The sequence below is a fragment of the Talpa occidentalis genome, unplaced genomic scaffold (genome assembly GCF_014898055.3).
Source record: "Talpa occidentalis isolate TD23 unplaced genomic scaffold, MPIMG_talOcc4v2.1 talOcc4.8, whole genome shotgun sequence".
NCBI lineage: Eukaryota > Metazoa > Chordata > Mammalia > Eulipotyphla > Talpidae > Talpa > Talpa occidentalis.
This window is the reverse complement of record NW_023605194.1, coordinates 52,551,869-52,564,924: the sequence shown is the minus strand read 5'-3', so window position 1 is coordinate 52,564,924 and position 13,056 is coordinate 52,551,869. Positions and strand designations below refer to the sequence as shown.

The window sequence follows — 13,056 nt, the reverse complement described above, 5'->3', positions numbered from 1 at the left end:
AGTATGTCTATTGGATATTTATTTATACATTAAAACCTAAATCAGAGAGTATTTAATTTTGTAGAAAGTATGTAATTACTAATTGAAAACAGAAAACTATACTGTGTATACAGCATTTTAAAAGATTTTTACGAAACTCAAGAGTAAATTAACATGCTAAGAGTAGTTTGAGGGACAGATTTAAATTTTGTTCTTCTAAATGCTACTTTTCCTAATAGCTTCCATCTAGGATATAGTTATTTGAATTAGAAAATTTAAGTTTATCTCTTTGTGTTTGAAGAGACGATATTCTTTATTGCCCAGCAAGAGTTCATTGACCAAAAACTATCCTTAATTTGGAGACTCACTGAAGAAGAAAGATACACTGTCACTAAGAATTTATAGTAAGTTTTATGGCTTTATGTCTGGCCATTTTTAATGTCACATCTTCTATAAAATTTACTCTGACAAATTAAGAACTGTATTCGCTGAAGGAAAATAATCACTAATACATTTTCAAATATCCATCATTAAAATATAAATATTATTTTGATGTTGGCAAATATTTATTCATAATGAATTGCTCTTAACTCTCAGCAACCTGCAAAGAATCGATTACTCAGCTCACCTGTCTTTTCAAAGCTCAACTGTGCTCCAGGTCTTTAGCAGTTGGCCTGCAAGCCAACTCTATCTTAAGACTGGGTGTTAGATAAACAGAAGGTTTAATATGTGGAGGGAGGTGGGAGTTAGAGCATTCAAAAGAAAAAGAATACTTTGTTTGCCATGATCTAGTTTCATATTCTCCCACTTTTTTTTTTTTAAGATTTATTTATTTATACAAGCACTGGGTACAGTCAGAAATGCGGGAGGGTGAGAATTCACCAAAGCCAGAGCAGGGAGCAGAACAGGCAGATGGACGAAATACACTGTTGAGGGGAGCAGCGGGCGGCAGGAGATGTCTGTGCACCATATGGGACCCTCGCCTGGCGGCCTGGGATGGAACTGGCGCTGCAGAGGCTGCGGGCAGCTTCGCAAGCCAGTGCTCAACCGCTGCGCCACCGGGGAGGCCCTCATATTCTCCCACTTAATAGCACAGATATTGTTTCCCTGAGTATGGAATGTATGTTATTAATGATATGCAAATGACCTTAACTATAATAATTAGTACATTTTAAACTAGTATGTTTTTTGGCCACACCTAAAAAAATTACACTCATCTGTTAAAACTTAAATTTCTCTTATTCATGTGAAGCAAGATTTGGGGGGGTCCAGTTAACATGAAATTACAATGCAGAACTGTCCAATTTACACAGAACTTTATCAGCAAGATCAAGCCCTATATTCCTTTCCTACACACTGATTGTACAATCATAAGTGGTTTCATTCATTTCACAGAACTCAACTGTTTTTTTAAATTGAATAATTTATTTATATGTATCCTGGTTTAAAATTTTTAGTTCAAAATTTCAACTCGCTGTTTTGTTCTCTTGTTTTTGTAGTTATTAAAAATTATCCTGTTTTTCATTATCCAAGTGATAGAAGATTTCCTTTTAAGTAAATCCCTGACCACTTCCAGTATTAGGCAAATAAACATAGCGATTATGTGTTTATCATAAAAAAACTATGTTTGTCCTCATCGGACAGCTCATACTGCATCTTTTTGTCTTCTTCAGAGAGGCAGTCCACAAGCTTTAAGGCCTCACCACTAATTCCCTTAAAGCACAAGTGGGTGCAGAATGTTCTGTCAGAACTATAATGCTTGTAATGTTATCTGTCTGTATGGTAGAAGAATCCAAATTGTTGTTGTTGTTAAAGTTATCTTTTGGAAAATTGCATTTTTCTTGGGGCCTAGTGCCCATCTGGCTATTGGCTGTACTTGAAATCACTGTATTTGAAATCACATGAAGAGGACTCATACATGACTAAAATTTATGAAACCTGAGCACATATCAATTCACTATTGCCTATTACAGTCACTCTGAGGGCATAAATCACATCTACAAATTTTGGATTATTTGTCATAGCCTTAGCTCTGTCTTCCTTAATGCCATAAAATAAATTTGCTAGTAGGTAAAAGTGTATCCTGTATTACCAGAAATGGCTTTATGAAGAAAGCATTTAAACTTAATGTTGAATAATATTTAAATTTCTATTCTCCTGTGTCTATGATTAGAAAAAGCTTTGAAAAACTCAGTATAGAATGTACTAATAGTAATTCTTTCTGGGTAGATAGGATTACGGGTGATAAAAATGCTTTTTGTTGCTTGTTTCTGATAATGAAGCCCATGTAAGATAAACTGTATCTGTCTCATTCCGGAGCGTGCGCACTTACCTGTCCAACTAAGTCCAAGGTGATCAGCTACTATTGCCATCCTGATATCTGTCCGTTCACATGGACTCTGTGGACCTACGATTTACAATTTCTTAATTAAAATTATCATCAAGAAAGATAGGATACTGGAAAATTGCTTTTAGCAGTACTCAGATTTACAGAGAGACTAATGCTAACACTGTACACTTAAATGTGTCCTAATCACCTACATGAACACTTGTCTTTTCACATGGCTCACTGGATTTTCACCTGTATCAGGTCAAATGTCAGACTACATGGATGCTCATGTAATGGAATTGAACATGCTGACAAACTAGCTACTTTACAACAATTACGGAATTGTGTCGGTGACAACACCATGATGGAATTTCAACATCTGTGCTTTTACTCTGACAGAATCATATTTATTAGCACATTTAAAAAAAAATAGTTGCTCATCTTGAATGACACCAATTTCTTCAGCATGCTTCCCTAGCTGTCTACAGTGTAGTTTGGTTAAAAGGAAGAAAGAAGAGCATATAAAGACAGCACATACAGATGACAATGACAGAATGAGAAACTACGGTTAAGTCACTCCACAGGCAATCACGACAGTTCATGCACTAGAGTCTACGAGTTGGAAAGTGTTTACAAACTATGCTCGTTCTCCAGGATGTGAGCAAAGAGCGCTCAGAAACCTGACTGCCTTCATTCTCACCAGTCCTCCTACTGCTCCTTTTCTCACTGCCGGCCTTTTCACTCTTTGATTTTAAAGGTGCTGCCTCTGTTTTCTTATCTCTAGCAGACTTCGTTGTAACTGAAGGCTGGCCACCCCGGGAAGTCTCGGACAACGACGTGTTTCTGGAGGTACTGTCTTCCTCATCGGACAGCTCGGACTGCATCTTTTTGTCTTCTTCAGAGAGGCGGTCCACAAGCTTTAAGGTCTCACCACTAATTCCCTTAAAATATTCAATGGAATGTTTACAAACTTCCTTAAGCTGACTCTTCCTAGCTTTAGCTGTGGTGGTGGTGGTGGTGGTGGTGGTGGTGGTGGAGGTGGTGGTGGTGGTATTGGTGGTAGTGACACAGGTGGATCTTACCTTTACTGGCAACTTGGATGGAAGCTGTTTGACCTTGCCTTTCTCTGACTGCCCTGGCCTTTGTGCGGCACATGTTTTTCTAACTAGCACTATGTTATCCCTATGTGTGTTTTTTACTGGAATTCTGGACTTTACATCTACACATGAAGAAGAAGCAACGGTTTTAGTTTTTTCCGATTGACTGACCTTCATTTTACTCACTTTATTGTTTAGCATATGATTTGGTGGAAAGATATCTTTTGGTGAAGTGGCCTTTATGGGAAGTTTGGATTTTCGCCTAACCCCTATTGATTCCTTTGTCTTTTGCTGCTCTCCAAGAACTTTCTGCTTATCTCTTATACAGTGTCCTTGCAGTACCCCTGTCTTTTTTCCTGATGAGCTTTTCACTGGATTTGCCTTCTCTGTGGTACAAGTGGGTGCAGAATGTTCTGTCAGAACTATAATGCTTGTAATGTTATCTGTCTGTATGGTGGAAGAATCCAAATTGTTGTTGTTATTAAAGTTATCTTTTGGAAAATCGTGTTTTTCTTGGGGCCTAGTGCCCATCTGGCTATTGGCTGTATTTGAAATCACTGTGATAGTTTCATTCTCTAATCCCTGACAACTGGTCACCACAGCTTCTATCTTATCTGTTACTTCTCCAGGGCCTTCTTTCTTCATGGTCATGGTGGATGCAGAAATTCCCATTTTTATAGGCGTGCGCAACTTGGGATCAACTTTAGAGGTGTTAGTGGCGGCTGATGCTTTCTCCAGGGAGCCACTACCGGATGTGCCTTCCTGACACTCTCCGCTGGTCGGGATGCTGGGGTTGGATTCGGCTGTAGGTGCCTCTACATTTCTCTCTAGATTGGTTTCTACAGTGGTGTCCCCTGCCTGTGGTTGTGGTGTGGCAGTGACCATACTTTTATCCCCTTCCCCCTGGTCCCCTGACTTCCCTTCAGAAGTATGCTCACCAATCTGGAAAAATTGGAGCCTCTCTTCAACAAAATCCCTCTTGCTCATGTCAATTGCACCACTGCGAGTCATCTCAAACATTTTTCCTTCATGAAATGGGAAGGGGTTAGGCTCACTAGTTGGGGTACTTTCATCAGTTGGCGTTCTGGCTGGCGTTGTATCAGGGGTTGTTGCTGGAGAGCGGTCTTCTACTGCCAGACCAAATGGCTTTGTCTCATCTTCCCGTGATTTACCATCAAAAACTTCATCATCCCCTCGGTTACTAGACCAAGGGTCGAAATCTAGACCTTTGGTGGCTACTGTTTTAAAAGGGGTGGCAAATTCTTCATCTACTTTGTAACTGAAGTACGTATCAGGAAACACTGATCTATCAGGATGTCTGCCTTCTAGCGTGAAAAACTGGGCCCCCGACTTCTGGTCAGGCTTATCAGGAGTCTTTTCAGATGAAGAACTTTTAGATGGTGGCTTATCCTCATCTGGGCCCACCCTTCCTTCCTCCTCTATAACTTCGAGTTTACTTTGGCTAAACGAGCGATCAGCCGGCTTGAGAATGCCCTCTGTGTTCCAGACGTCCTTCTTAATTTCCATGGTTTGACTAGGGAGTTTCGAATCACTCTCCGTCAAGCCATCATCCTCATCTTGAAGGTCGTAGCCATCCAGAGAGTCGATCTCTGTGGCATCTGTATCATGAGAAAACTCGGCTGTGGTGGCAATGGAACACTCCGTGATGGACTGGTCATTGTTCCCGTTCTGAGCAGTCTCATTCTGAGGTGAATCAAGGCCAAGGCCAAATTCATGATCTTTTCCAGATCCATTTGTTTCCAGTTCTTTCTGCTTAGAAGCCTTTTCATCAGGAGTTTTGGATTTTGTCATTTCTTTTTGCTCATCGTCTGTATCTTTTAATTTGAAGGTATATTTTTTAACTGGAACTGGTTGGTAAATAGATTCATCATCGCTTGAATCGCTGACATCTGCCCCGGGAGGGACGGGTGAAGGTGGCTGCACTCGGATGACGGGCTCGGCCAGCTGGTACTTGTCATGCTCATCTTGCAGATTGACTTCAATCATGTCCACCTCTCTTTCCGGGAGATAATGATGTTTCTTATCTGACTCCATCTGGTCTGCATCCAGTGGTGGAGGAGGGGGAAATTCAATATAGGCAACTCTGTTATTTTTGGGCCTTTGGTTAGAGTCTTTGCTCACACTGGCCGGTGTTTCAAGCTTGACTGTTGTTTCTTCCACTGTCGTCTGCTTTAAGGAGGCTGACTTGGCCTGCTCCTCCTCCTCAGATTCTTCAGAAACCTCTGGAATTGGGCTGGGTTTGCCTGGTATGTAAGCTATGAGCGAGTCTGGTGTCTTAGACGTAAATTCATAACTCACTTCCTCTGAACTGGGTGTTTCTGGGGTTAGAGGGCTTTTCCCAGAGCTGTCTAGAAAGGATACTTGCTCTAGAGTATCATCTTCTGGACTACCTTGGGGAGAAGGAGGTTGCTTCTGCTGTCTAGTTGTATAAAAGGTCCCTCTGGTCTCTTGTACTGTCTTACATTCCTGACTTATGATCTTTTTTACACTTCCTTGTTGTATCTCCTTTTCATATTGCTTCCCCACCTGTACAAAACTGACATAAACAGGTAAAGTTTTTATCTCTTTCCCTCCCTCTGTCTGGGCTAGTGGTGCAACTTTTTCCAATCCATCAATGGGGCTGTGGTCGAATACATCACTAGAGGGAGATTCCTTTCCTGGGCTAAAGTCTAAAGAGTCAGGAGATTTGGTGGGTGAGATTTCAGTTTCATCATGAGGCGGGCATAAGCCTATGTAACTCTGATGTTTGGAAACTTTGCTGATCTCTGAACAGGTAACTTTTTCATCTTCTATCGAATTAAAGTGCTGTGTCTCAACTGTCTCTTTACTCATACTTGATTGGGGTAACTTTTGTGATAGTTCATGTTTTGGAAATGTTGGCTGCTCACAAAAACCATCGGGAATGTTAGAAGACAGCATCCTCCTTTCATCCGTGACCCGGACTGGGATGTGTGACACCGTGGAGCTCTCGCTTCTTCTGGAAGGCTGATCAGGAGGGCCACCTGGACGTTCCCCTTCTTTAACAACATATTCCCTATATAAGACTTTTTTAGAGGGAGATTTTACAGTCATTTCCTTAATTTCTGAGAGAGAGCCATTTGTTAACAATTTGTGTTCTCTCTCAGTCACAGACACAAATTCATTCCTTTGATCAACAATCTTACTCTCAGGGTGACCATTGTGATGCTCTTTTACATCATGAACAAGCACATGCGAAAGTTTTTCTTTCTGCGATTTATTGTTAGTGGCTCCAGAACTTTCCCACGTTCTAAAGACCTTTTTGTCCCATGGTCCCTTAGTTGCTAAATCTGAGGTTACATGACATGCCAAGTCTTTAGCCTGTTGCTCAGAAAAATAGTCTGGCATCGCTTTACTTGACATTTCAGTTCTCTCTCTTTTCACATCATCACAGCCGGAATCATTTACAACCACCTCGCTGCTTTGGCCATGCTCATCTTTCGCTTTTAATACTGTAATATCTCTTTGCACAGATACACTTTCATCTGCGAGGTCTACATCCTTCTGATGTTTTTCTCTCGCAAACACTTGGTAGACAGGTAGCTTGCTCTCCTGGATCTTTTTAACTGGAATTCTGGATTGGCCGTCCGGCTTTTTGTCTTCTTGAGACATGTCCTTACTTCTCCCCTGTGCGCCTTGTTCAAATTTTAATCTAATGGAACTGAGTTTAGACTGCTTGAGCTGAAACCCAGACTGCGGCCCTTCTGGGGCTTGGCTCTGCGAGGTGCTTCCTTTGGCTTCCTCTGTGGCCTTGCCGTCCTCCTTGTGTTGGGAAAGAACCCTCTTCTCTGGGCTGCTGGGCAGACTGGATGCTTTCCTGTCCTCGGCTTTGTGAAAGCCTTGTCCGTCACGACTGTGCTGCCTTGCCTTAACCCACTCGTCATTGGATGCCAACAGTTCCGTCAGCAATACCTTCTCGGGGCTGCTACTGGTAGAGCTTTGCGAAGAGTACTCTTTGCCATTTCTAGGGTGTGGCTTTTTCTCTGGGGACTGCAGTTCATCGTTTAACTTTTCCGTTTTGTCACGAAAAAACTGTGACACTTCAGTCAGTTTTTCTTCGGCTTCCTTCACAGTCCTGTCCACCCTATCTTCATATATCAACTTCTCTCTACCTCTCTCTAATCTGTCCTCAGTAAAGCGCATCCACATGGCATGTTTTGGACTACTAACATCGCCAGAGTAGTGCAACACTGTCACTTTATCAAAATGCTCATCTTTAGACACTTTACCTACACCATTTTCAGACACATCTTTATAGATTTTGGAGAGGATTTCTTTTTTAGGGGCAGTGACTACTTTTTCTCTGGACCGCTTATCAGACCCCTGTAACTCTGAGCTAGGGGGTCCTGCATGGTCTGTAACCGATTCCTCTGTATCAGAATGAGACACATCTAGCTTTTCTGACAGAAGCATTTTCTCAGCAAACCTGTAAGACTCCCCTCTTAGTTCTGACAACTCATCGTCATGGTATTCTATTGAGTGTTGACTCAAAAGCTTCAATGTTTTATAAGAGTCATCAGATATGAGTTGAGCAGAACTAGGGCGACTATCTTCTTCTTGGGACACAGGAGTATTTACTCTGGAAGACTCCAGATAAGAAGGCAGTGACTCTTCAGCAGTAAGCTCTTCTTCTTCTTGCTGACCCTGTTCCTCTGAACAAGGAAAAGCATCGTGTTTTTCTGGCAGAAAATCTTTTAGGTTAATATCTCCCCGGGATAAGTCTTTCTGATATACATACATTTCCTTCTCTGGATGCTTTTTGGTTTCTCTAATAATGACTTCAGTGGGCTCAGCTTGGTTACCTTTTTCGATGTGGACTTCTATTATACGCTCCAGTTTGGGTTTCATTTGGTTGTCCTTCTCTGCATGCTGGGCTGACGTTTCAGCAGCAGACTTGTGAGCATCTGGAGACACTGCCGACTTATGTTCAAACAGACCTGCCAGTTCTTTGGAGGGGTCCCGCCCGGACTGAAAGGCTTTCATGATGTCGTGGACTGACATGGTTTCTTCAATTCTTTCAGAGGCCCCTTCACTGCCTGGTGGAGAGTGATAAACCATTCTGGTGGTCGTGGTTATGTGAGTCTCTTCTTTGACACGCATGCCTTTGCTCAGAACGCGACTGTGGTCATCTTCTTCACTACTGGCTTTCATTTGAAACGCTTTAACTTTTTCTTTAATACTAGAAGTGGTGGGCGTTGGCTCCAATTCCATAAACGTAGGTGAGGGTTTGGGGGACACGGGCTCCTCCGGTTGGGACTGGGGAGCATCTCCTGCCGAGGGCTCATAGCTCCTGATAACATGAACCACTTCAGTTCTTGTCTCTGTAATGACAGGAGGGATGGGAACTTCATGAAAAAGTGGTTTAGGACCTGTGCTTTCAGCGCTCTGTGGGGCCGAAGGGGTCTTTTCACTTCTTGTTTCAAAGCCACTATCAGACAGGGGACTTTTATCTTGGTCATGTTGAGAAAAGTCATCTGGAGATTCTAAAATAGTATCTGTTCCAAAAAAGGAATCGGCCATTTTACATAATTCCTTCTCAGAAGTGGACGGCCTCATGGAGGCTGGGGGCATTTTGAGTTTGTGTTCCTGCAAAGCAATGGCTGGTTTTAGAATTCTTTTCTGTCTCTCTTCACCATCCTTCTTTGCATCCTCAAACTTGTACTTTAAGTTTGTCAGTGAACCACTCCCAATATCATTTGTTAGGTAATCGATAACTTTGGTCAAGTTATAATCCTTTTCCGAGGCGGCCTTTGCTTTCACTTGCACTCTCTCTGGCAGGGACGGAGGATGGCTCGCCGCAGCCTGTTGTCTGGCTTCTCGAATTTCTTCTGAACTGAATTCTATCCAGTCGTCTTCAGGAGAGTGTCCCTTGTCACTCTTTGGTGATTTGGGTGGTCCTTTGTTATCTGCACACACATCTTTTTTAAGGATTTCACTAACTTTCACTAAGTCTTCCTTCACTTTCTCAACAATTTTGAAAGGTTCTTCATCGTCAATTCTCCCTTCTTTGGGGACTTCAGGTTGGAATGGCTTCTCCTCAGACACATCTGTTTGCAGTATTGCAGTCATCCTCATCAGGTCTTCTTTCATTTCAGCCACATCTTTTAATATCTCCTGACTGGAAGATAAAGAAGAGGGTGTAGACAACTTAAGGGCAGAGGGTGCGAGGAACAAGGATGACTTAACTGGAGATGAAGTTCGATTGAAATGGGGCTGAGCACGTGTCTCCGTAGTCAATGTTTTAATGGGGGACAGCAAGGCTGCTGCTGATTTTGTAAGTGAATTAGAGTCTGGAAGTTTCTTTAATGCTGGTTCTGGCAAAACATTGACAACAGAGTATACTGGCACTGTTATTATTGATGAAGTTACAGATGAGGTAGTTGCAGATATTGACGACCCAAGGGATGTATAGAGTGCACTTGCGGAAGGAGTTCTTAGAGACTGAAAAGCTGATGGTGCTGGAGAAGAAACATATGACCTGAGTGGGGAAAATGGCATTGCTGTCGTGGTAGAAAACACTTTCTCAACTGTGTCAGTGGCTGCACCGACCACAGAGCTCACAGAGTTTGTAGCTGTAGAAATTTTTTCCTGTAACGTGGCAGTGGCTTTGCATCCATTAATTAAAGTTGAAGAAGATGGATATTTCAGAGGAGAAATAGATCCGTTGACTAACGGGACCTCTGCATGTCCAGGCATCTGTTTCACAGGTGATGAGAGAGAAGAGGCCATTGTAACTTTAGCCGACGAGATGACATCAACAGCTGATTTAGCTGGAGACATCACTGACTTTAAAGGCGAAGATATTAGTGGTGTTGCTGATGTAATAATTGACTTAAATGGCAAACTTGAGGAATACATATTAATGTTTGATTTGGGGGATGCAGGGGGTGTCATAGTAATTGACGACCTCTCCAAAAGAGACCCTGCTGTAGTCACTGGAGAGGTTCGAGAGGAAAACGTGGAATTGGACGCCAGCCCTTTTAAAGGCGAGGCCTCCGTGACTGTGGGAGCTCTAACCAGGGTACCAGAGGAAACTTGGATATTGTATGGAGATTGTGACACCACTGTTTTTATTGGCGAAGAAATTGTCCGAAAGGATCTAATTGGAGATGCCACATCACTAATGGATTTAACTGAAGATGTAGTTGACGCGCCTAAAGTGGATTTGATTGGAGAAGGAGTCGAAACAGACCATATTGATTTTAACGGAGAAGCTGATGGCGTATTAGAGGAAGAACTTGATAAGGAAGTGAAGCCTGACTTGGCTGGCCCGGGCACTGTAATCGGAGCTGTTGTCCAGGACTGGTATGGTCTTGTAGAAAAGAATGGCTTGTATGAGTAAGTGGTGGGAAGGGATCTTGTTGCTCCTGCACTCCGTTCAACTGTTTCTTAAATTTTAAAATGAAAAATCAAACACAAAAATCAACAAAAATGGTTGAGAAACAGAGAGACCAGAGAAAAAAATTGGTCAGTAAACTTTGAAATATTACAAAAGCAAGTACAATTGTTTGCATGAATTAGAATGGAAGAGGCAAAAGGAACAATTAAGTGGAAAAAAAATCCACAGACATAACTAATCCAAAGATGAAAACAAAAAACTAAATAAAACACAGAGCAATGTGAAATGAAAGACAGAAAAAGCACAATCGCAACCAAATAGGGCAACGATGAAAAACAGAAGACATGAGGAAGGAATTCATGATGAGAAAAATAACCACAATGGAAAACTGTTCCCTTACTTCCTATTGACTTTCTTATGTGCTGGTGTTGGAATATCAGCAGCCATTCCATTTTGCCTGTATAGGTACATGTTTGTTCCGTGTAACCACAGAGTTCTCATTTTAGTAATTTCTAATGTTCCCTTCTTGAACATTTTTGGTGATACTGATTGCACCTACTGAGAACCATAACAATATGTGCAAACTAGATGTTAAATATCTAAAACTTTTTTATAAAACCACTCAAGCCTATTTCATGCAGAATCCAAAGTAACTTTTAAGTGACAGGCAACTGATGTGCAAACTGTGAAGCCACTGGATTTTAAATCTGTATCTTCCATGCACAATTCGGTTATGCTTCACACCCATAAAAAGCCAATAAGAGCAAGAAATTTTCTGAGTCAGACTTTTAAAAGAAAAAACAAAGAAAAGGAATGTTTGCATTTGTCTTTTCCATGCAGTATATTCCTTTTGATGAGGAAAAAAGAAGGTGTAATATGAAATGACTTTAAAATGCATGTGTACACACACACAAAAGGGAAAAAAAACCAGAAAATATGGTTCATGGTTACCATAAGCAAGCAAAGCAACTGAAAACATTTTATCATGCGCAATATATCATGGCAAACAAGCCAATGAAGTAATACAATTTTTAGGCCATATTATGCACAATATATATAGATATATAAACTTTAAAAATACTTTCAAAAGAGCATTTAGAAAGAAGAGTACACTTTTTCCATGAGATGTGAAGTCTTGGTACCTTTTGAGACTTTAGGAAAATATTTAATACTGCATATTAAAAACACATCAGTAACTTCATATATCCATATCTACAACTGTCTTCATTAGGGTCAAAGTAGATTATTTAGAGGTGATATTTTTTCATAATCTATTATACTTTAAATTCTCAAAAGGTATCATGGGGAAAATATAAAAAGCATAGTTATAATTTAATATCCATATTTAAGTATCTACAGTGGCATACAGTATATATCTGTCTGTATATATATGAGAGTGTGTGTGTGTGTATATATATATATATATATATTTTATTTATTTATCAGTGGCAAAGGCACTGATTCTGGTGTCTTCCCAGAATATTCTTAGGACTCATGGATAGCCCACACACTGGAGTAGCCATGAGGTAGACCTGTCTCTGAGAAAGAAGGCTTTCATATCTGCTTTTTTTCTGGCAATGGGACAAGAAACACACAAATGAGGTAACACACTCGCTGGGGGAGAGCAAATACACACTTGTCCTCTCTACTTCTACAACTCTAGCAGACAGACTGAGCTGGTCACAGAAAACTGCATTGCCTGACAAGAGCTAAAGTTCTATGTCAAAGATGAGTAGAGTACAGTCTTGCTGCCAGAAAGCACTGGTTCAGAATAAGACTGCAATGCAAAGAGGAAATGAGAAGATGCTTCATGTTTTATGCTCCTCTTCATGCTGTGCTCGTGCATTGCTACAATCCAGTCCTTGGATCAACAGGGTGAAGATTTTCATTCCTAGTGTACATTTAAATTCAAACATTCAGAACATATCCTTTTCTAGGTTTATATAGTATTCTAAAGAAAAGTGGAATAACTAAGGAAAAACTCACCCATTCATTACCCCTCCTCGCCAAACATCTCAATGTTATATTGTTTAACTCTTTTGGAAACACCACACTGCAAACAGAAGGTTTGGGGATTCCTTCAATTCAGTAATTTGGGCTCGATCCGATGTCTCAATATTTTTTAGAACTACCAGAAATTGAAAAGCATCTCATTTACCACTAACTGCTGGCTCTATCAAGCAAAGAAATCTTCTGAACATCTGTGACTTTTAACTTTGCATGAAGTAGCCAACTTGCTGATTACTTACACATTTTATGCCTTAATGACACAA

General features: G+C 41.0%; 1 protein-coding gene across 4 annotated transcripts in view; it reads right to left on the bottom strand.

Moving 5' to 3' along the window:
- Nucleotides 1-13,056, bottom strand: part of ANK3 (ankyrin 3) — a 322,189-nt gene that overhangs the window by 27,742 nt on the left and 281,391 nt on the right. For 3 of the 4 annotated variants that reach the window (XM_054690067.1, XM_054690068.1, XM_054690070.1), the window contains one exon: nt 2,312-2,386. In XM_054690067.1, the coding sequence (XP_054546042.1) occupies nt 2,312-2,386 (75 nt within the window). Of the gene's footprint in view, nt 1-2,311; nt 2,387-3,008; nt 10,827-13,056 lie in introns of all 4 variants that reach the window. The other variant, XM_054690069.1, reaches the window with a different exon arrangement.